The sequence below is a fragment of the Tachysurus vachellii genome, chromosome 4, assembly GCF_030014155.1.
Source record: "Tachysurus vachellii isolate PV-2020 chromosome 4, HZAU_Pvac_v1, whole genome shotgun sequence".
Taxonomy (NCBI): Eukaryota; Metazoa; Chordata; class Actinopteri; order Siluriformes; family Bagridae; genus Tachysurus; species Tachysurus vachellii.
Window position 1 is genome coordinate 10,063,752 of NC_083463.1, and position 24,839 is coordinate 10,088,590.

General features: G+C 36.1%; 2 protein-coding genes across 8 annotated transcripts in view; one reads left to right on the top strand and one right to left on the bottom strand.

Annotated features, from left to right (window-relative positions):
• The window catches only part of shroom2a (shroom family member 2a), a 172,857-nt gene that overhangs the window by 30,648 nt on the left and 117,370 nt on the right, over window positions 1–24,839 (bottom strand). For 2 of the 5 annotated variants that reach the window (XM_060867646.1, XM_060867647.1), the window contains exon 1: window positions 9,618–10,591. In XM_060867646.1, coding sequence (XP_060723629.1) covers window positions 9,618–9,827 — 210 coding nt within the window. In that variant the 5' untranslated portion in view covers window positions 9,828–10,591. Of the gene's footprint in view, window positions 1–5,316; window positions 5,728–9,617; window positions 10,592–24,839 lie in introns of those variants that run through there. The other 3 variants (XM_060867645.1, XM_060867643.1, XM_060867644.1) reach the window with 3 other exon arrangements.
• Window positions 19,905–24,839, top strand: part of lrrc7 (leucine rich repeat containing 7) — a 133,531-nt gene continuing 128,596 nt past the window's right edge. For 2 of the 3 annotated variants that reach the window (XM_060867650.1, XM_060867652.1), the window contains exon 1: window positions 19,905–20,072. The gene's annotated coding sequence lies outside the window, so the exon portion shown is untranslated. Of the gene's footprint in view, window positions 20,073–20,169; window positions 20,265–24,839 lie in introns of all 3 variants that reach the window. The other variant, XM_060867651.1, reaches the window with a different exon arrangement.

Below are 24,839 nucleotides of genomic sequence, written 5' to 3' on the forward strand. Positions count from 1 at the left end.
GCAGTTAAACTGAATTATTCGACTATTACTAAACATCGAACTGCTATAATGACTGTGATACTCTTGCAACGTGTTAAAATTATGTGCTCGTTATTCATTAAATAATTTCAGTCAAACACAAACACGTGCACTGCCACAGACAGTGGAGAAGTTTTATTGCAGTGGAAAATGACACTTGATTACGCCGCATTAAAACACCTTTTTTACAATTCATTATTTTGGGCACTTAAAATTATGGAGAAAGTGCAACCCTGTTATACAAGATTAAATATACAGATTAAACACAATAACATACAGTGAGAAAGCCAATATATTGACTGCAATCGATGACATTCTAGAGTTCTCTCAGCATAAGATGATAAAACGCTGCTAGAGTTTAGAGTGAGGAGCCAAGCAGTATAGAAATGATCAAAACCTGATACTGATTCGAGAGTAATGTTCTCTTAGAAAGAAAACCTCTCGCAGATCTGATGGTGCCGTGTTTAAAAAATAAGCCATTCTCTTGCTGTGTGGTGTGGTTTCAATCTTCATTATTAGTGAAGTAGAAAACATTACATGCATCAGACCTTTACTCAGTATCATACTTGTACCTCGTTAATTAAAAGTACATTCATAACTGTGAATCCGAGCTAAACGTCCAGGTTAATATGTGCAAATGACTACAGGTATATGCCTAGTTCATGTCTCCTGTCCTCCGCCTTGCTAAAATCTTGCATTTTGTAGCTCGCTGTGGTGAGGGGAAAGGATGTGGACCTGTGTGTGGAATGTGCGTGTTGTGCTGACTGTTGTCCTGTGTGCAGTGCTGAGTCAACAGCTTTTCTCGGTCCCGCAGCGCTCCCACACACGGCTCCCAAATTATCCCACAGCCTTGAATCCACACACCACAATGCTTTTGTCTTGGACATGTATACTAGTCACTAATACAATATTACGCCATGTCCTGTTTCCTTGACATACATTCTTTAGAACGGTTGAAGCTAACAATTCTAACCATGTGTGCAGATGTGTGAATTACATTTTTTTTTTAAGTCTCTCTGATACCTGATGGTAAATCTATAAAAATGAATCTACACCAATACAAAACAACACAATATAAAAGTTGATATTAGCTCAATGTCACAGATTGTTTATTATTTTAAAATGTACTGAGGTCCCATAAATCACAACCTGCACAATGATGAAAACGAAGCACTGAGAATTTAATAAGCATATAGACCTACTGTCGCTGCTTGTGGGAAGACTTGAAACAATGACAGCGGGATGGGACAAAACTCTCTCAGATAACACGAGACGACTCCCACATGCTTTACATACTTCCACTGATACCATCGAGTGGTGTCTTTCAACATGCTAATACTATCTTCGAACCTTTTTGTTTTTTTAATCCAAACATCATTCTTCCCAGAGCTTAGCAATCTAGTTGAGACTAAACACTAGATTATTGTGTCATATGGGGGTGGATGATGTGTAACATCATAAATGAAACATTGACAGCTAAAAGTTAAAATGCTCATATCGCAAAAAAAAGTGTATTGTGACAAATTAACACTGTATGGTCCTAGAGACTTTAAACTATGGCATGTGTTTACATCAGAGTATGGTTTGATTATTTCAGAAACAGGTAAGATTCTAAGATTTTTACTCACAGACGTCTCTAGAATTTAGACAGAATGCAAAAGACAAATGTCATCCAATGAGAGGCAGCTTTTTGGGCAGAAACTCCATGTTAATGACACAGGTCAGAGTAGAACATCGAACAGGTTCTAGCTGACAGAAACGGGTCAGAATTCGGTGTAAACAGCATGGTCATCAGGTCAACAGCATAAATCAAGGTCATATCAAAAGAACAAGGTCCTTTTTTCCTTAATAAATGCATTTGCTTTCTATGTGAACACAAACATTCGATTTGAGATAAGCTTGTCATGACAGGCTTTTTCTTGGTCTCACTCAGAAACGTTTATATACTGTATACCTGGCAGGTTTTTATATACAAAGGTGTTTTTATCTGATCCATTTCTCCACAAAAGAATATAATCACATTGAGCTTAAAGACAGATGAGGCCTGTGAAAGTGGCCATCCAGTGTGTAAACAGTGTAAAACAGGATTACTTGGGATCACAGAAAAGAGGGATTTAAAATAAACACAATGAAGACCTTTGGTTTTGCCAAAGGTATGAAAAGAATGCAGGGAATTTTAATTAGTTCCAGTTTTCTCTCATTTCAACTCTAAATACTTTCCGTTTCAATAAAGCCAGCTTCCTATCTGTTATTCCAGTGCATTTATTTCCGTTAATTAGCACAATCTGCGAACAACTAAATTGAGTTCATAAACAAAGGCTCTTAGTGAAAGAAAGCTAAGTCTTTATCACAGTAATCTAGCGATGAACGGTTACGTGTATACAAAGTAAAGAACCAGGACACAGAGAAAGGTGAGCTTGTCACTAATACCATTTATCCACCTCTTTAATACCGACAGGTATCAATTAGAACAACTTTCACATTGTTACAGGCTTAAAACAAGGGGTGTCTTTTTTTTTCTAAAATAATGGGAACCTAAATCCCTTAAAACACACACGACCTAAAAACCTGGAGGGTCCTACAGAGGTCATGAAAATCTCAGTTAGTTCTTGGGGGGAATGAAGTGCACCGCAGTGTGTACACAGCCTTCATTTAAACATTTAATGGCTAAATTCCAAGTGAAGGTTTGCCTATAAAAGTAGTCCGGGTCTCTCTAATCCAAAATAAATTTATCCCAGATGCTAGATTGTGCTTTTTCAACAGGCTTCAGGCTGTCAGGTATAATTCACTACAGAATTCTGCAAAGCTCCAACATTCCATGCATGTTCCTGGCACTGCCAGTTTACTCAAGGAGCCTTGACGAACCCTCAGAGAAATTGGGCCAAAAGGCATCGAGAGCAGAAATGCATACGCATCCCATCAGGGTAGGATGAGGAAATGGCAGCATTTGCATTGACTTCTCCTCAGTTGATAAACAACAGATTAGCCAAACTCTAAAGTAAATAATGGAACTAATTGTGGTGAGATCACTGTACTGACAGAGTTCTAGTTTAGTTATTTACTGATGACAATTAGGGCTATTACTAAACTGCCAGTGTTTTCTACAAACATTACAAAGAGTCTTAGCACATTCTAAAGAAACACGTGACATGTCTGAATCCATTCCCTCTTTAACCCGTAGTACATATTTGTCCCATACATATTTGTCCAGATTCTCTATAGCTCTCTATAACATCATGGCGCAGACAATAGGATTATAAAGTATATTAAAATGCACTTATCTGTTCGCACAGGAATTGTATGACGGACTTAAACGAAAAAGAACATTTATCCTTAAAGCCAGAGGCGATGGTGCTCTGGAAAATATCCCTGAAATACATTTATTTTATACACTTATTTACACTTAACAAACCCCCTTATACAGAGTGACTTACATTTATCTCATTTATACAGCAGAGCAGTTGAGGGTTAAGGGCCCAGCAGCGGTAGATTGGTGGTTCCGGGAATTTGAACTCACAACCTTCTACCACTTCCCTTAATGATATTTACCATCCTCACCTTGGTGTAATCAGATAGTATAAATAATTTCTTTACATGTATGCAATAATGGTCAAAATGTGCAGCTGAGATTTTTTTGAGTCATATGTGGTGATATGAGGTTTTCTGTGAGGAAATCTTTGGAAGTGTCTCCACTTTGTAACGGTCATAAGGAACACAAATGTTTGCAGCATTTTCTCAGCAACATCCAAAGCTGTGTTTATGTATTAAATTTAAGAGAGAGAAAAGAGAGACTGGGGAGAGTTATTCTTAGTTATTAAAAATTAAGTGATAGCTGAAACTAACTTGTTTCATACACATTTCACAGTGACAAATGAAACAATATACAAGCTAAAAGAAAGTGTTATTTGAACATTTGTCAGTGGAAAGTCTGTGTCTATTGCAGCACATCCATTTATGTAGTAGTCCTTGCGTAGGGGACCATATTACACACAATCATTCAACAATACTTAGTGCTGTCTTTGTGCTAAACGTTTACAAGTCAGGATGAATACCAGAATCTCAGATTTAAATATTTTACATGTAAAAAGTTGTTCAAACAGTTTCCATAATGGACAAGCCACCTTGTGTATGCTGTCCTGTAAAGTTATGCTACAGTGACTGTAAAGTCACTGTTTCATAGATATTACCATTGTGACCAGTGTTGGGCCTGAAAAACACCTTCACAGAGACAGAGTCAGATCTGAGCCTGCCTTGACTTTATTTATGCTTCTGAAGCAAGGGTCAAAAAGTCGTGCAGAAGAAACTCCCAGACGCTACTGTAGACATCACACCCTCAACTCATCCTTAAACCATAACCATGAAGTGAAGTGAAGTGACGTGACATACAGCTAAGCATGGTGACCCATACTCAGAATTCGTTCTCTGCATTTAACCCATCCAAAGTGCACGCCCGGAAACACACCCGGAGCAGTGGGCAGCCATTTATGCTGTGGTGCCCGGGGAGCAGTTGGGGGGTAAGTGCCTTGCTCGAGGGCACCTCAGTCGTGGTATTGCCCGTCCGAGACTCGAACACACACCCTTAGGGTTAGGAGTCAAACTCTCCAGCCATGACTTCCCCAAACCATGCAAAGAACTGGTATATCCTTAAATACTGGAATGTATCAAGTCTGATTAATTAAATGAGTTTGGCATGTGCTTTACTGAAAAGAAAAAAATAAACCTGCCTGAAAAAAACAGTTTTATGCTATAACTATAAATAAACAGTTTATTAATTACTGTTTGTCTTGTTAAAAAAAAAATCATGCAACCCTTAATACAGAGCTGCTTTGTGCGTGCGTGGATGTTAAAAAAAGGCAAGTCATGTATACACTCCAGGTATCAGTGTAACTAAAACTGGCCTTGTGAAATTCAGAAGATAAGGAAGGATAAAGAGGTTTGCTCTGCCAAAAATCAATGGCAAATTTTGTGAGCCTTGCACCCAAATCTATCCTTCCATTCATTTATGATATAGATTAAGATAGGTAGACACTAAAAATTTACCAGATATTATTATTATTTTTATATATCTGGTAAATTTGTAGTATATTATATATATATATATTTATATATACAAATAATTTTGGCCATGTGACAAGAAAATGGCAAATGTGACTATTTTAAAAAATCAGATTTTTTTTTAAATGACTAATTAGTTAATAACGTAAAGGTTACTAAATCGGATGAACGATTTCTATATAAGGCATAACTTAAAATAACAACATGCTGGTATAAGAGTATAACATTAACTGCTCTCATCACCTGCTGAGGTTTGACCACAGCTCCAGGAGGTCTGGAAAAATGCCAACGTTCCCTGCTGAGTAAGACTGTCAGGAGGTGAACAACAGAATATCCATTCAAACTTACAAACTCAAAAGCATCTTCTAGCCGGTGCCAACCGTTCAGAGAGTCGCCAAGAAAAAGGATCCAGCCTAAACTTCTGATCTCCTTAAGAACCGTAGCAATGGCAGGAATTCTACTTCTGCGGGTCACATGGCTTTCAAAAGTACAGTGAGTTCACAGAGTAAGTAAGTCGAGGCAGTGCATTTGAGATGGGGTAAAACTGCTGTTGGAGAATGTGCACACTGCTGGACTTTGGAAGAAGTTTAAGCTAAAGAGTAGACAGTCAAAGCATGTAGGTCATTCCACAGTGAATGTATAATACAGCCTGAAATGCCCCAGCAAGGTCTTTCAGAGTTGATAATTAACCAGTCAAAACACAGAGGAGTTTCAACCTCTGTTCTAAATGAGTTGCCAAAGAATGTGTTTCAAGGCTGAAAATGCTGTTTCCATTTCAGTCCATGTGAATAAATGCAGGACACTCTGGGCCCCTTTTCCACATGCCGTCTAGTCTACACTTCCTCTCCTACTCACAATAGATCTTATAAATGCATCCTAGTGTGGGATCAACATGTCCAGAAAATCAGTCCTTTATACATTTATAAGAACTGATATCCAGGAAAAAAAATATTTTTCCACAGTGAATGATCAATTCTACATTACAGAGGTGGACACATCAGTAGCCCAGACACCTGGATCAAGCAGATTTTGTGCTTTTTTTTCTGTCTGCATTTTTTTTTAATTTATAGATTCCTAGTGGAGTAGTCCGCAAGCAATCTATTCTGACTTTGGCAAAAACAAAAGATTTTAATGTGGGCAGCATCTCTAAACTTCACAATGGTGCATTCTCAACAAGTCAGTTATTTATCAAAAGTTACTGCTTGTAAAATGAGGTCACAAACTTAAGCACACACTCCCTTTAATTCGTGGTAGCAGGGTTGCAGATTTTTTTTTTTATGAGAAAAAGGCTAGTTATGAAACAACAAATCAGATATGCATGCCCACTAAGTCTCCAACACAAAGGCTTAAGAAAAATTACGTCCTTTTCCGAAGTATAAATTCATCGTGCTAGCTTCAGGTCTTTTTGCTCAGCTTTTTAGATGGTTTGGATTGAGGTTTTGCTGAGACCTGGCAACCCTGCACACCAACGCACATTAGCAAACACAAACATTATATCAAAATTGAATTATGTCCGTTTTAATCGATTAAAAACATCCCTAAAAAAGTATCATTACATCCCCAAAATGTATTGTTTGTCCAACTATGCATGAGGTTGAAGCCCAAAAACAAAACAAAAAAAAAAAGTCAATCGTGCCCTCTTCTATCTTAATCAGAAGTGCACACAGTCAATAGTCAACAAGTCAGTAGAAAGATAATATTGGCTCTTAGCCAGTAAAAGTCATTTTAACTTCTACCTTGTGATACAATCTAACACAGCTATCTGTTCCAAAACTACAGTACTTGAAATCAACTTGGAAAAAAAAATATAAACCTTTAACATGATCTTCACAATTATTTATAAAAATAAATAAATATCCTTAATAAATTATCCTGAAACAATATCCTTATGTCAACAACAAATACATGTGCCAAGGCTTTTTAATATGTTGCAGTCATGATCATCATGCCTCAGACACCCAGAATGTTCCTATACAAAAACATAGCAGTAATTATCTTTATCTGATAGCACAAAACAAAAATGGTTCAACATACTATAGTTGAAATATGTTCCAATGATTAGAAACTGAATAGTTTAGAGAAAAGATTTCCTAGTGCAAAGAACTAAGTAGTGTCACAGTAACCCAATGTACCGTGAACAAAACATACTTGAAATGACTTCAGTTTAAAAAGACATGACTTTCCAAAACACAAAATTAAGAGCTGGAAGACAAATAACTTGGTGGGGGAAGAAGCTTATATTAGACATTCTGGACAATCCTCAATCGTGTGAAATTTATTTCGAATTTCAACCCAAAAAGGCAGCAACCACTGGCACATAGAAACAACACGAAAAATGTGAGAAAAGCCTAACTTTATGTAAATAAGGAGTGAGTTGGTGCGGCGACTTTCAACAAGAGTAAAGCTACTGATCACCTAGTGCTTAATTTTCAATCGTTTCTATACAGATGCTCGACACGGAGCCACAATTTCATCAGCAGCGGCAAGAACATAAAAAAGCTTAACCACCATAGCAGATCTTGCAGTTTTCTTTACTTAAAATTGTGAATATACTCTACAGGCATCTCCTGTTAGGTTGAGTTAACAGTCCTCAGTTGTCTATACAGAATGTTTGAGTACACTAAAGCAAATGGAGATAAGTTAGTCTTGATTGGTGAGGGTTTGTCAGCATGTCTTGGCACTAAAAACTGTTTTAAACGCAAACACTTTTTAAACCCCTTTTCAACTTGGTTCACAACCCATATTTAAAGCAATTTGCAGGCAGATTTGAGTCATTCCTTCTCATGTACTAAAGAGTATGAAACACATCCAGTGTGGTTTAAAGTCATGTTTGTGGAGCTCACTATGTTTATGAAACCAATTATCAAAAAAATATATTGGTAATATTTTGAAATGTTTTGAAATGCACACAAACTGAATTATATCCGAGTTTGAGTCGTATCAGTGATGCCCTGTTTCTGATTAAAATCTAATAATTGAAATATATATCGCCCAGTGATTTCGGTTATTAGTATTTTACCTTATAGATTAGAAAAAGCAATACAATTTTCTCCTTTAGGGAAAGATAGAGAAGAAAATCATCTTCATCAAACTATTACGCAAGGTTTTGTACCATGTGAAGGTGGGTGGATTCATCCTGGAAGAGACCACTCCCATCAGGAGAGAAAGGTTTAATCATAGGACAAAAGTCAGGAATCTACTGATTTAGATTCTTTAGATTTCTGTTTTACTATGATATTCAGATAGACAGTTAGTTTACTAGGCAGAAAGACTATATGGCCAAAAGAATGTGGACTCCTAACTATCAAACCATTATGTTTGATAGGATGTGTGCCCCGAACTACTGCCCCAAAGTTGCAAGCACACCATTGTAGAGAAAAAAAATTGAGAAACAAGAGGGGAAAAAATTATTTTAAGAAAATGGCTTTACAGTTTACATTTTAAAATAATAAAAAAAATATATATTTAAAAAAAACTAACATACACACACTGATATATATATATATATATATATATATACATACATACCCAAACGTGTATGTATGTGTGTGTGTATATATATATATATATATATATATATATATATATATATACACATACATATACATACATATATATATATATATATACACACACATACACGTGTGTGTGTGTATATATATATATATATATATATATATATATATATATATATATATATATATATATATATACACACACACATATATACACATATATACACACACACATACACACAAGCTAAAAGTGTACAATCATTTGAAAACGATACATATTCACAATGCATATATGTATTGAATATGTATTTTATAGAGACCCCAATATTTTGCATTAAATTTCTATTTTGTGTATCATTACACCCTTAGTAGGTATTCAGTATACTCTAGAGTACATACATTTATTATGTATTAAATGTGCATTTAGAGGAATAGTGAAATATGAAAATATGAGCTAATACTCCATGTATTTTAGTAGATCCTATAGTTAATATTTTTCTTTGCTACAACACAGACGTCTCATGAAGGCAAACATATAAGAATTATATTAAGAGTGATATGGCATCAGAAAGACAGAAGGAAAAGTACTTAATAGTGTAAGGTAATTAAGATGACTGCGATAGATAGATAGATAGATAGATAGATAGATAGATAGATAGATAAGCTAATACTGAATTGGTGAAATGCAAAGTAAGAAATAAAATTACTGATTTAAAATGACTGAAAGAAAGACTGAAAGAAAAAAGAAAGAACAAAAAGAAGAAAGAAAAAGAAAGAAAGACTGAAAGAAAGAAGGACTAATACTGCATCTGAAGTAAAATTAGTGACATTCAAAGAAAGAAAGAACGAAAGAAAGACAGAAAGATAGTACGAAAGAGAAAGAAAGAAAGACTAATACTGCACCTGAAGTAAAATTAGTGACATTCAAAGAAAAAGAAAGAACGAAAGAAAGACAGAAAGAAAGACAGAAAGACAGGCAGACAAAGAGACAGACAGGCAGAGAGACAGACAGACCGTGTCGTACTTTACCTTGGTAATGATAAGCGGTTCTCGGTGTTCTCGTCCTCCTCTCAGCGTGAACCCCCACGGAGCTCCACCATACAAAGACACACACACTAATTTCCAGCTTTCACCACCGTGTCCATTCTGAGCTAAAGTCCTGTCCGAGTCTGTAAGCGGTCTGTGATCCCGGACACTGAATCCCGGCTCCAAACCCAGGTGATGATCCACAGCGTCCATTTCACACACCGCGTGTCCCACAGCGGGCTTAACGATTTATCCCTGCTTTTAAATCAAACGAGGAACAAACTCCGTTCGGAACCTTTTTTTTTTTTTACTATGTACAGAAAAGAAAAGACTAATAAACGTTCAAAACTGTCTAAAAACGAGACGATAAAGCGGCAGCATTTTGACCCTGTGACCGTAAACACAGCGCGTTGATGCTGAAAGCTAGAGATTTTATTACCTTTTTATTTTCTTAATCTTTCCGACTAGGAATCACTTTAAAAAAAACTGCGTGCATTTACGACATACGTTTTAATAAACTCTTATTCTATCGTCCCTGAGACAATTTTAATAAAAACACGTTTGTTATTAACTTTTTTTTCCCTCAAATCCACTAGGTTGAGTCGCTAGCTCGGATGCAGCTAGCATATTAGCTAACGCAGAATAAAAACAAACTAACGACAATAACTTTAACCCGTTAAATGTAAATAAACTTAATTCGTTCAACGGTATCGATTTATTTTGAATATACAAAACTAAATACAGTTAAATTAAACCTACAAACAAAACTAGGCTAAAGTATAAATACAGCCGGTAGGTTTTCAAGCTAACGACGGGCTATTTAGCGTCTTTTCTAATCAACAGAAAGGTAAAACACCTATTAAAATCCATACAGATTAATATATTCATCTTTCCTAAACGTGTTTGAAGTGAAGAAAAAAAAAAAACAAACACAAATCGAATAAAGAAACTAATAAAGTTCGTCTGTTAGCAGCCTAATGAAAGTCGGAGTACTTGTTGCCAAGCCTCCTCTGGATTACAGGAGACAACCTGGGCTAAATCCCAAATTCCTCCATGCTCCCTATCTAGGGCTACTACGTAGAGGTGGAAGTAGCTACTTATGCAGCCTACGTAGCACACTTAATGCCCAATTGTGGGCCATATTGGGAACAAGCCCTAGATTGACCAGCAGAGGCGCGGTTGGAAAGTCTACCTGTTGCTGTGATGCAGTTTCTTATCAATTCACATGCAGTGTCTCCCCCTGCTGGTTATTTACATGTACTATATATTACTGGATTATTAGTGAGAGGGACATTTCTGAAGTATTTTCGCAGTATCTCTTTTATGAACACTGCAAGTCTTTATTACATTCTGTAAAAATATTGCTGAGTCGATAAAAGATATACATATCTTATCACTGCTGTGTACGTCCACTTTATTAGGAACAACAGTGCAAAGGAAAAAAAAAGCATCAGTGAATGTCAGTTGTGTATTCTGAGATGCTTTTCTGCTCACCATGAATGCAAAAAAATGTATTTGTGTGTGTGTGTGTGTGTGTGTGTTTTGTTTTATTATTGCTGTTTTTTTTCTTCAGCTTTCTACATCAACTGTTGTAAATGAAAATCCCAGAATGCACAGTGATTTCTGAAATACTCAAACCAGCCCATCTCACACCAACAACCATGAATTTTAAACACTGATTTTCTACCCCTGGTTGGAGTCGCATTGCCTCGGTGGTCACGATTTGCATGGTCAGAGAGTGTCTCATGGGATTGTTGTGTATGAAGCCGCTCTGAGACTTTCATGCCTTCTTTTGAACCGATGTTGTGTCATACATACAGCTGTATGGTCTGGTCTTTACAGCAATCAGGTCTGTGGTGAACTCAGAGTTTACGATGGCCCATTAGTTCATCAGGAGCTCTCGGTTGCACTATTATAAACTGTTGTAGAAAGGACATTATTTACATTTACACTATTTAATGTAGAGTGTCACCCAAATGAGGATGGGTTCCCTTCTGAGTCTGGTTCCTCTCAAGGTTTCTTCCTCATATCATCTCAGGGAGGTTTTCCTTGCCGCTGTCGCCTCCGCTTGCTCAATAGGGATAGATATATAGTATTTTAAATTTTAAGGGTTTTTTATTTATTTATTAATTTTATACTTTAATTGTATATATTAATTGATTTATTTTTATTCTTATTTTTTCTTCTTTATTGTTATTATATATTTATTTCTTTTTCTCTCTCTTCTGTTTCCATACTTCTGTAAAGCTGCTTTGAGACAATGGGAAATTGTTAAAAGCGCTATAAATTGAATTGAATTGAAATTGAACTTATGTTAGTTATAGCACACTTACCGTTTAACAGTTTTCAAAGCAGCCAGTCAATTATTTACACACTCATAGTTGTTTTAAATTAATCACTAAATTACACTGACAGTGCACTTTATTAAGAACACTATACATTTACATTTACAGCATTTAGCAGACACTATTTTCCGATCAGTAGTCGAACACCTTAACCACTGAGCTACCACATCCCACAATACTAATACTACACATGCTCAAATAGGCTGTGGCCTTCAAGGAATGATTCATCTGTATTAACAGGCCCAAAGTGAAAACATTCCCCAAACCATTGCACCACCTCCACCACTCTGGACTGTAGACAGACAGGTTGGGTCCATGGATTCATGCTGTTTCCATTTGTTCATCAGACCAGTGCTTTTTTCCAATCTTCAGGGTTCTGTTCTTGGCTGATAGACATGAACCCTTACATGGTCTTCGGCTAGTAGGTTTGAGTATATAGTTAAATGAAGTAGGAAGATATTGTTAACCTTCTGCAATGTTTAGCATAAGAAAATTGATTTAATTGCTTTGGCCACACAGTATGAACTATACTGACCTCTTTTTAAACTCTCCTCACTGTTATGTGCTCTGATTTATTCAGTTGCACTAGCTCCGATGTGAATGAATGAGAATTTCATGAGATCTTTTATACAATCCCATGCTGTGCCGCACAGACTAATTTAAATCATCAAAAAAAGTCTGCTTAGAGAAAGTTGTCTTTTTTATACAACTTTATACAAATTGTGACTCTAGAAAACTGTTCGTCTTGAGTCTAGACAACACGACACTTGCAGTATACCGTGTAACGCTTACATGTGGCTAGACTGTGGATTTACCTGCTATCTTTGTTATTATGCTTCACTGCAATTCCACTAGCTACTGTATAAACTATATGAATAAGAGACTGATTCAGTATTCAGGATTCAGAAGTGGACCTTCATTTCAGTCATTACACACACCAAAGACCAATTATGTAATACATATCTGATTTAAGTATTTATTCTAGATTTACAGTCGTATGCAAAAGTTTAGGAACCCCTGACAATTTCCATTATTTTCATTTATAAATATTTGGGTGTTTGGGTCAGCAATTTCATTTTGATCTATCAAATAACTGAAGGACACAGTAATATTTCAGTAGTGAAATGAGGTTTATTGGATTAACAGAAAATGTGCAATATGCATCAAAATGAAATTAGACAGGTTCATAAATTTGTGCACACACACCAACCCCTTTATTAAGAACACCAGTACAATAATGCACTTATCTAATCAATTATTTGCCTTCCAGATGTGCTGGTTTTCAGAGGCAGCTGTTATCCTTTTTTTATGCAGTCTCAACAGTTCATGCAATTTTCAAGTCAATAATTTACAAAAAAAAAAAAAAAAAATCACTGGGTGTCAGTTTAGTGTTCTGAGATGCTTTTATGCTCACCATGATTATAAAAATTGGTTATGTATAATTGTAGACTTCCTTTCAGCTATTCTCACCTTACTTCTCTCATATCAACAACTGCTGTAATCTCTACACAAATTCTGTGCATGAAAATTCCATTTTGGTCATTACACACACACACCAAAGACCAATTACATAATATACATCTGATTTATCTGCCTGCAGTTTGTGCCCACACACATAACCTTGGACGTGTATTCTTTGAGCAGTGCTGATTACACTGAACATTAAACATCTACACAAAACCACACACTGCTGCAAAGGACACATGCTTGTTATTGAGCATAGATCATACACAGAATAATAGAGCTTTAACTCAGGAGTCCATTCATAGCCGGATCGTGTGCGGCCAGTCGAAAATGATATCTGACTTCAGGTGATATTTGTGTGATATTAGACCTTACATACAATTAGCTTTTTATTCATTCAAATTTCATACACACTAGCAGATATTTTTATTTTATTTCTTTTAGCACTAGGTAGAAATACAGATGCAGCTGTTTTGGGTATGTGCTGATGAGAGCCTACTCTGAAAAGTTGCCTTAATTTCATCGTAAAGCCTGAATGCAGACATTGCTGGATGAAAATAATGCTAAATATGCAACAGTCAGCAAGCTATAACTTTCAAATGAGACTCTAGGGGAGGATATGCCAGGTTCATTGAGAACAATAGTTTACCCAACAGTTCTTCCTTTATCCTATCCCTATCTGCACTATATACAGTATATACAGTATGTGTACATACACTATATGGTCAAATGTTTGTGCACACCTAACCATCCCACATCTATTTTTTGAACATCCCATTCCAGATTTATTTCCCCTTTGCTGTTATAAGAGCCTCCACTCCTCTTTGAAGGCTTTGCATTAGATTTTAGAATGAAGTTGTGGGGATTTGTGGTCATTCATCCACAAGAGCATTAGTGAGTTCAGGTCCTGATGTTGATTGAGGAAGATCTGGGGGCAGTAGCTGTTGGGGTTGAGGTCAGGGCTCTGTTCAGGTTCTTTCATTCCTGGCTTTGTGCACAGGATCATTTTCCATGCTTAGAACCTCTTGGTTTCAATGATGTAAAACTAATTCTACAACATCCAAAAACATCCTATACAATTATGCGCTTCCAACTTTGTGCCAACAGTTTGGGGAAGACTCACATATGCTGGAACAGTGGTGGCTCAAGAAGTTAAAGGCACTGGGTTGTTGAGCAGGGTTCAAGCTTCAGCACTGCCAAGCTGCCACTGTTGGGCCCTTGAGCATGGCCCCTAACCATCACCGTCCCAGGGGCGCTGAATCATGGCTGATGCTGTACTCTCACCACAACCTCCAAAGTTGGGATATGCAAAGAAAGAATTTTGCTGTTCTATAATGTATATGCGACAGTCTTCTTGTTCATATGCATGTGATGCTCAGTTGTCCACATACTTTTGGCTACATAGTGTATGTCGAATATGTAAAATAGATCAGTTCAGATGGTCGAAGCTCTTCAACAGGACAACCATAGCATAGAAATGATACCAAACTCAACCATATGCAATGCTGTTTGCCAAAATACTCAGCAAAACATGTAGGAAAAGTTTGTCTGGCCTACATTAGGTGAGATCAGCCTGAGAACAGAATACCAACACTGAAGCGGAGGTTGTGAGATTTTATGAGCTAAAAGTTTATGTTAATTCATTCATTAATTTTCTACCGCTTATCCAAACTATTCTCGGATCACGGGGAGCCTGTGCCTCAGGCGTCATCGGGCATCAAGGCAGGATACACCCTGGACGGAGTGCCAACCCATCGCTGGGCACACACACACTCTCATTCACTCACGCACTACAAACAATTTTCCAGAGATGCCAATCAACCTACCATGCATGTCTTTGGACCGGGGGAGGAAACCGGAGTACCCGGAGGAAACCCCAGAGGCACGGGGAGAACATACTAACTCCACACACACAAGGTGGAGGCGGGAATCGAACCCCCAACCCTGGAGGTGTGAGGCAAACGTGCTAACCACTAAGCCACCGTGCCCCCACTATGTAATTCAATTCAATTCAAATTATTTGTATTGTGCTTTTAACAATTCATGTTGTCTCAAAGCAGATTTACATAAGTGTAGAAACAGAAGAAATGCAAGAAAGGCAAGAAAAAACTCCCTGAGATGATATGAGGAAGAAACACTGAGATGAACCAGACTCAGAAGGGAACCTCATCCTCATTAGGGTGATAAATGTGGGTGATAATGTGACAGTAAATAATGTCAGTGTAAATAATATCAATGTAAATAATGTCTTGACAGTAAATAATGTCAATTTTAATAATGTCTTTTCTACCGTGTAGTGTTTATACAACCATGAACAAGTAAACACACAGTTATTTGCAGAGGACGATGTGATATAAATATAAAATGTAGCGGTAAATATATATTTAGCAGGGATTTGTGAAATTTAGAAATATTGTAGAAAGATTGTAATCATAATTGTATAGATAGTAAAATTGCAGTTTTATAATATTTCATCTTGTTTCCTATAAATATCTCAATCTCAGTAAATAATCTCAAGAAATAAACTAACAAGGGCCATTAACAGTGTAAATAAATTTAGAATAATTTGTGGTATCGCAGGTCAGTGACTCTCCAATCTTCACAACAAAGAAAAAGACAAAATAATTCTATTTTATCATTTTTATTTATTTATGACCTACTTATTTGTATTTAAATGCTTTTTGTTATTTTAAATATATTTTACAAAAGAGAAAAATACAATTTCTTGCAGAAATATTCACCCTCTTCGAACTTTAATGTGACACAGGTTAAAGTCTGAATCCCAATTATATCCTATCTGGAAAAGCTCAAGGGGGTGAATACTTATGCAACAAAAACTGAAATGAAATCAACAATCAATTTTAAAACCACTCAATGAGTTCATTTTTAGCTGGCTCCACTTTTTGGATGAATAAAAATAATCAGTTCTCTCATCTTTTGTATTGTACCATGGTTCAAAAGACACAATAGTAAATATCCAACACAAATGAGTTTCTTATAGTCACATAGATTTATAAAAAAAAAACTGAAGTACAGTATGAACAGCTCTTAAGACTTTTTATATTCATTCCTTCCCTTCAGCAGTTTTCAGAAATCTGACTGTTGCTAAGCAACTGTAAAAATAAAGCAGCAACCTCGTAAGTCTGATAACCTCTGAACAGTTATGCGCTGCTACTGAGACTACACATGGTATAAACACGGCTTTCCAGTCAATAAATAAAATACTCTCACCACGAGATAGATAAGATAATATGGGACAAACAAGCAATCTTGTGCTTTCAATAATCATGAAAAATCTATCAGGCAAATATTTAGTTTTAAAGACAGATCTGAGTTTGTGTTGCATTCCCCTTATCCTAGTGAATTTATCACTCCAGTGTGTTGTAAATGATATTTACATTAACATTTATGGTATTTGGTAGATGTCCTTATCCAGAGAGACATACAAAAGTGCTTTTAAGTCTCTACCCGTGAATATGTTAATACTGGTTCACTACGTTACAGACTTTGGATACCATCAACGTAAAACTCTGTTTTATATATATATATATATATATATATATATATATATATATACAGTACATAAAACAAACAAGGAGAATAAGCACTAATTTAATGTTTCAGGAAGAGCTAGGTCTTCACCCATCTCTTGAAGCTAGCGAGTGACTCTACAGAACTGTTCATACATCTAGGGTAAGTTCATTCCACCGCCTCTGTGCCAGAGTCTTCCTGTATGCCTACCTCTTACCCTGAGGTGAAAATGAATTGTTCTCTCCTACAATATAGAATTTCATTGCATTTTTTTAGTCCTACTCATTATTTCATCTAATTTTCATTTATTTTCACTATTACCTCAAAACACAGTAGAATTTCTCACAGTATCAAGTGCAATAGAATTGTTGTAAAGCTCCTTTAATGTACTCACAAGCATTTATTTGTCAGATGCTTTGATAAAGCAACGTGAGACAAAAAATTATTGTGAGACAAAAAATTATTGGCTATAGGTGAGCTTGGGCAAATAAAAAATAATCTCACAGACTGTATATTTCCCTCATCCCAAATGTTGACTAGTTGAGGTAAAGTAGGGTGTCTAAAACTTTTAATTTTGCACAGCTAAGAGATAAGATAAGAGATACCTAACAAATAAGGTAAGGCTAGCATTCAAATAATTCTAACAGCAATTCATTCACACTCGAATAAAAAACACAACATCTGGCTAAACAGCACTGTTTCTATATAAAATGTCAGTTCGCATTAAATGAAATAAACGAACTATACTATTTACACTATATGAGTGAGAAAATCCGTAGCCCGGGCATGTGTGATGGCATCTAGAACGATTTTCAGTAGTGTGGATTAATTAGCTTGCATGCAAGACAGACAATCTTTGTCAATCACAATCAGTGTGAAAACACTGAACCAAACAGTGTGAAAATTCCAATACAAATCTATCATATCTATACCACTTTCTAAATGCATTCATCTCTCAGTAAAAATGATCGAGAGAAAATAAAGATACTAGACTGAGAAATCAGGACTGATTAATTAATGAAATTAACCAGCTTAATATGACTGTTGTAGACTAGTCTTTTTCCAGACTGGACAGCATTTACTATTACTCCTCGTGGGCGATGTAATGATCTTATCATGTGTCCACCTCTGTACTGGAACTATATAATCATCTGAATCACTCCTATATGACACGCCTCCTGCCTGATTCTAATGGTTGTGCAGAGTGATACCCTACAACATGCTGAGGAAGAAAGTGAATCTAGCCACTTCGACTATTTTTAGCTTTAAAATGTCCTTTCTATAGACAACAGAATGTCACACAGTGACTGAGACCACCTAAATACATATATTTTTAGAATACTATTCAAGTTAGTTTGAGGCACAAGGTCAATGACTTGGAAAAGCAGTTTTTTTCCACGGTAAAGACTGGGCTGATTAAATGTACGCATGGTAAACGCATATTTTCATTTTTGGTGTATTTCATTTTGACTGAAAAAAAACATGAGAAACTCTGAGAGGAGTCGAGACTTAAAGAGGAAGCCAGACTCCTCCAGGAAGCACCAGATATAGTCAGAGTTGGTTATATTTTTCAGTTTGATGTGGCTTCTTAGCAAACCTGCACAAGGATAAACCATATATAATCTAAAATTAATTAAGGACATTCTGATGAATGTTAAATAGATTTTTTTGTAATGTAACTCATGATTTTGTTTAATCTGGGGGGAAAAATAGTAACAGAAAATGTTTAGCTAACAAACTCTGCACAAAAGCCACAATCTAAATAGTAAAGTGTTATGTAAAACCACACCAAAATACAGTAGATGGTTTTCCTGCATGCAGCATAGCCTATCTTCAATTCCTCTTCTGCCATAGTGGTTTGCTATTTTTAATGTGTCTGTGAATGCCAAATTCTTCACTCGATTCTGGTTAGATTTAAATATTGTGAAACATCCGCAAGACAAGTTCCCTGTTATCACTTATGTTATATAAACAGTTGCTCTATAAACTGCCATTCCTTTATTCTCTCTTATGATGTTAATGAGAAAAAACTCTCAAAGGTTGCCGTGGTCAAAGTGCTGACACTGGAGTCTCCTTCCATAAACGTGTAATAAACTTACACCAGCACCAGCAACACCCCCCCCCCCCCCACACACACACACACACACACACAAACACACAGTTCAGACATAATATTCAGGCCACTCAAAATGACAATATGTACAGTACACCTTCACATACACATGCACTTTTTCTTTATTCTTTTCTTTGATATGAACAGAAGCTCTTCATCTGTATGTGTGTAATGATCGACTGATTAGATAACTGCATAAATACTATATTATATGTGTATATTGGCACTCATGTTGTAAATAATAAACACCTTCTTATCAAGCTTCATTAATCCATACCACTGTAGTATATTTAAATAAAATTATGCATTTGTTGTCTCTTGTTCTCGTAGATACATTTGGGATGGGATTGAAAGGCAACGCAAACCTTAAAGCGAGTTTAATCATTTCACTGTTGTGTTTTAGATAAAATGGACAGCTTAGTTGCCATGGTAGTGTTAGGCTGCATAGACATGTTGCACACACAGTGTACATTTTATGATGGTTGTGTGCAATATGCACATGATGCTTTCACACTGCATTTCCTGGCATGCATAAAGCACACTACTGATTTTAATGCACTTATTGCACATTTTAAACGTTTGCACCAGATTTTTCACCTGCTTTTCCCAGACTATAGATGATAAAGAAATGATATTCCTTCCTGTCATCTGTAAAGGATGTGAAATATGTTTCTAAAACTAAAGAAAGGTCACCTCCAACTTGTATGATTGCCGGTGTGGGAGTGTGAGGAGGAGCGGCGTATCGTGTCGCGTCGCGCGCCAGTGCAGCCATTAAAGCCTACTGCTACACACACGCACACACGCACAGGCACCATGGAGATGAAGCACTGAACGCACTGTGCATTATCACGGAGAACCAGGACACATGAAAGACAGAATCTGGTCCAGTGAAAACGCATTTTCTTGCCGGATTTTCAACGAGGTGCCGCCAATTCCACCTTCGAAATCTCCGCCTTAGTGACCTTGTTGTTTTTGGCTTACAAAATGAGCACAAAGCTCCATGCGGTATGTAGATCTATGATTTTTATGATTTAGAACAATACGTCATGTTTTAATGTTGTCCGCGCTTTTTTCCCCTCCCAAACATTTCCCATCATCTCAGCATCTCCGTGTATCTCCGTGCATCTGCATCGTGTTGGTTATGGAGAAACTGCCTGCTCTGGTTCAGTATCCTGGATAGCACTGTGCATGCTGCAGGTGAAAAGCCTTGTCCACTTTTTTGTGTGTCCACCTGTGCTTTAAATCACTGGTTTCCACATGCACCATCATATTGGGATGTCACAAAACAGGGGTTCTGAAACTTTTGCAGCCCTTTAGCTGTAAACTCAAAAAAAAAAAATATCTGGGCATCTCTCAACACATTTATTATATTAAATATTCTTAAATTAAGTTCACACTCAGCGTCACGGTAGATCTGGAGCCTATCCCGAGAACACTGGGGTGTGAGGCAAGAATACACTCTGAATGGGACGACAGTTCATTGCATTCATTCGCACCTACGGGAAATTTAAAATAGCCAGTCCACCTACATGCATGGTTTGGGATGTGGGAGGAAACCAGAGAAGCTGGTAGAAACCCACATAGACTCAGGTAGAACATGTATAACATGATGTCTCATCCTGGGTGATAATGCTTTGGATTGAACTGAGGTCCACTGAGATGTGAGGCTACCTGCTGCACCACTGTGTCACCCTGAAATTTGGCTTATCCTCCTGAAAAATTTCACTATTGTACTGACTGAGTGCAACAAATTTCCTTCAAGCCAAATTTTTTTTTGGATGATAGATAGTAGAAACTGCCAAAGTTTACATTCTTTTTGGGCCCAGGCTATATCCCCACGCTTGGGATCAGAAAGGGATGGGTATTGTGATGCTCAATGTATCATCTTTCCACACTGTGTTTATAAGCTATTTATTAGAGCCATAGAGCTTTCTATTGCTGAACATTCAAATGACAGGATGACAGGATCAATGACACGAAAACTCCTGCTTTTTTTAAAGCTTTTTAATTAAACCCATTTTATTAAACCGTTAAAACAGGCGAATAACTGTAAGAAGTCGAGGATAGGTTGTAATTTCCAGATCATGAACAAGGACATCTAAATTTCTATAAAAGGGACTATTATATTCAAATGCTTAAAAATATAAAAGAGTTTAAAGTGGAATTCTGTTTCTTTGAGAATGGTGAAAATTGCTAATTGTATCTATCCATCCTTGAAAAACAGCTGGGACTCTGCTTAACAACATTATAGAAAAAAAGGGCACCAACTGATTGAAAGAGTAGTTAAATTTAGACAAATTAGATTGCTCTAATATGCTCATTAGGAATTTAAATCTAAAACTAGATTTTTTGCAAAGTCACTTCATGACGGTAATAGTTGATATATATGTATGTATATATACAATTTTTTGGCATTCACTCTCCAATTCCCAAAAATAATCAAAGCAGACTCTTGTTAATTTATGGTCTCTGGTTTTACGATTGAAATAAAGGTTTTGAGTGAAACAATGATGAGGAGCTTTTCAGTATATACTGAAATAATTTCTTATTATATGTATTATGTGTACTTTTTGGTCTTCATTTTGTTTAGCTTTGAACAATATTAAGATTTACATAAGAACTCTGAGCCAAACTGAAAGAAGTTTCATTCAGATTGAAAAGTGAATACCGAAAAACAAAACCCTATGTTGAGATGTCACTACTCTGAATGAACATATAATGCATTCAAATAGGAGGTGCATCATTCGAATGACATAACGAATGAAGACTGTATTCATTAACATAATCATGCAGCACAGATTCATTCATCCTTAGTAACTGCCTGGTCAAAGTTGAGGTCATTTAAATTAAGCTATCCATTAGCTAGAATTTGCTAGAAAATTTCACAGTTAGGAATAAACAAAAAAACAATCGTGTGAACAATCTTTATCTTATACAACTTATTCAAACACTGTAAAATCAGACCTATACAATCTACTCAATAAAAATGAGATAAGAACATATACTGAGTTTGTGTAGATTACATCTAATGTATTTATTCATGTTGCAGTTATTTTTTATTATCAAATAGTAGGATGGGAAAAAATGAACTCATTATGATATATTTCACTTGCTGACTAATACTCTGTACCTATATAAAATGTAAATGATTTGTATGGGTTGTATTTTCCGTCTTCTAAAATCATTTATAACCGTGCACTTTAGGTTTAAATCCGAATCCAGAAACAGATAGTTGGCTCACTAAACAGATAGAGGTACAGGTTGTGGCACTGCATAACACATCTATAGTAAAGGTTTACATATTTGTAGTTATTTGTGTATCTATATATTTTCTTTCAGTAATTCGGTCCTTGCAGTTGCATTAAAACTAAGTGGATTTTACATTTGTTATGACTGATGTGTTTCAGGTTCTATTGAATTATTCTGTATTATATTTCAGTGCAGTCAGTACCATGTCTTGGTGCAGCCGCTGAAATATCTTGGCTTGTTTCAGTCTCAGTTTGCTGCATTCAGTAGATCCATTGCCAGTAAGTTAATTAAAGAGAACCGGTGTATACAATTTACGGTAGCATGGGGTAACTGTAGTTTGGTGGAGAAATATTCGAAAGCTTATTTGTTAGCCACACTTCTGCATGCTGTTAGGAGTGTGTGCGCTTGTTATAAAGTCCAGTGTTTAGGCTTAAAGCTTGTTAAGGTCCCAAAATAAAACAGAGAATTACATATCCAGTATGAATAGAATATTGATTTTACTTTTCATTGTTTTTTTAATTTTGTTTGCAGTCCAATCCATAATCTGAATAAACAAAGGGAAATTTATTATGAACAGCTGTTGTAGCTCATGAAATAAAATTAAAATCTTTAAACGGGTAAATTAATGTATAATATACATACAACCAAAGTACTAAAGCAACATCCAAGCCCGTGAGTTACTACAGAGACAACAACTTTCCTCTTACTGTCTAACTGTTGCTGCCAGGTCAGAGCACTCGTGCCAAGAAAGGTTTAAAAAGAAATACTGATGCTACGGAGAACTTTTCTCCTTGTGGATATTTATTTTTTAAGAAGACTAATACATAGCAGGGAGTAAACTGACTTCGGTGATCATCTTTGGTGAAAAACAGAAATCTGAAATAGAAATTATCGAGCAGATAACTAGGATATTCCCTATAATTTTTTGCAACAGAGCTAGAGAAATAAGACCTGGATGAAATAGAGATGTAACTTTTCACATTTAGATTTTGAGAACAGGGAACGCCACCATTTTGGAAATTCACATGATGGAATTTTTTTCAATTATTTATAAATGGGTGATTTATTCATCCCTAGATAAACACAAAACTTCTTTTTTCAGTGATTTAATTCAATTCAATTTAATTCAATTAAAATTTATTCGTATAATGTTTTTAACAATGGACATTATCTCAAAGGATCTTTGAGACTATTTAGCAAAATAGTTTAGTGTAAATATAGGAATAAGGCCTCAGTATATCTGGAAAAATAAAAATATAGGGTTATGATAGATATGAAACCTATACAAAGAGCACTGGGTATAGGATGGGATTATACCTCGAATGGGACACCAGTGCATTGCAGGACATCATGTAGATACATTCACATCTAAAGTCAGTTCATAATAGTGAATCCACCTACATTTGGGATATGGAAGAAACCTGGAGAACCCTGAGCTAACCTATGTGGCCCCATTTAAAACATAAATTAAAAACATAAAACATGCCCTGAAATTAAGCCGATGGTCCTGAAAAAATGTAAGTCATGTACTGTGAATCAGAAAAGTCTTGAAAAGAAAGAGGTATATTTTATTTTTGGGTATTTTTAGGTAAGTTTATTTTTGAGCATATAAAAGCTTGTTAGACATTGTAATAACATGTATATGATTTATATGCAGCTTTTAGGTTTTCTGTAAAGCTCAGTTTTGTGGTCTATAACACATGAGCTGTTTATGAATCAATGCTTTAATGTCATGCTTGACAAATTTGTCATTGAATGAAAGGCTTTCATTTAATTTTTGTTTTTAGTTAATGTGTTGCATTATTTGTATTTTCTCGCATTTATTTTATTATTCCTTCTTTTTATTCCTACTTTTTATTCCTACTTTTTTGTAAATAGGTGTATGTGTATAAGTTAAACAAATAAGCTAAGCTTTCTGGTCAGGAGGAAATGTCCACATTATCAGGACTCCTATAGTTCCTGCAAGTCGAGAAAACCACATGATGGACATTATAATTGATTATATATAATTGATTTATTATAGTTTCTCTATTTGGTATTAGCTGTTGTCTGTCAATCGTATTGACAGCTGTGATTAATCTGAATGCCCCAGCGTGTATGGTGATACGAGCACAGGGTTAATAAAACCCAAACAGACCTGGTTTGAATTGAGCTACTGAGCAGGGGAGTGGATTGCCTTAACAAAGCCAATCAAATTAAAGTAGGTCTTCTGTCAACTAGGTCACCCTGTCCTATATACACTCGTCCCTTGGAAAATCCTCAGCAGGAAAGATCAGGAAGAGCTGTTTACTGATTTCATAATTATCCTGACGTCGTGTAAAATGCCAGGATAAGTAGGATGTAGTTATCATATGTATGTCTAAACTTTGTATGGCAGAGTACTGTCAGATTTTCATGTTGGTCTACTGTATATTCGTGGTTTATGCCCAGTTCACTGACTCATTTTTTGGGAGGGGGTGCAGAGGAGGTGTTTACATCATTTTTGAAAGACCTCACTACTTTTGAGCTCAAGCAACCTTTGAG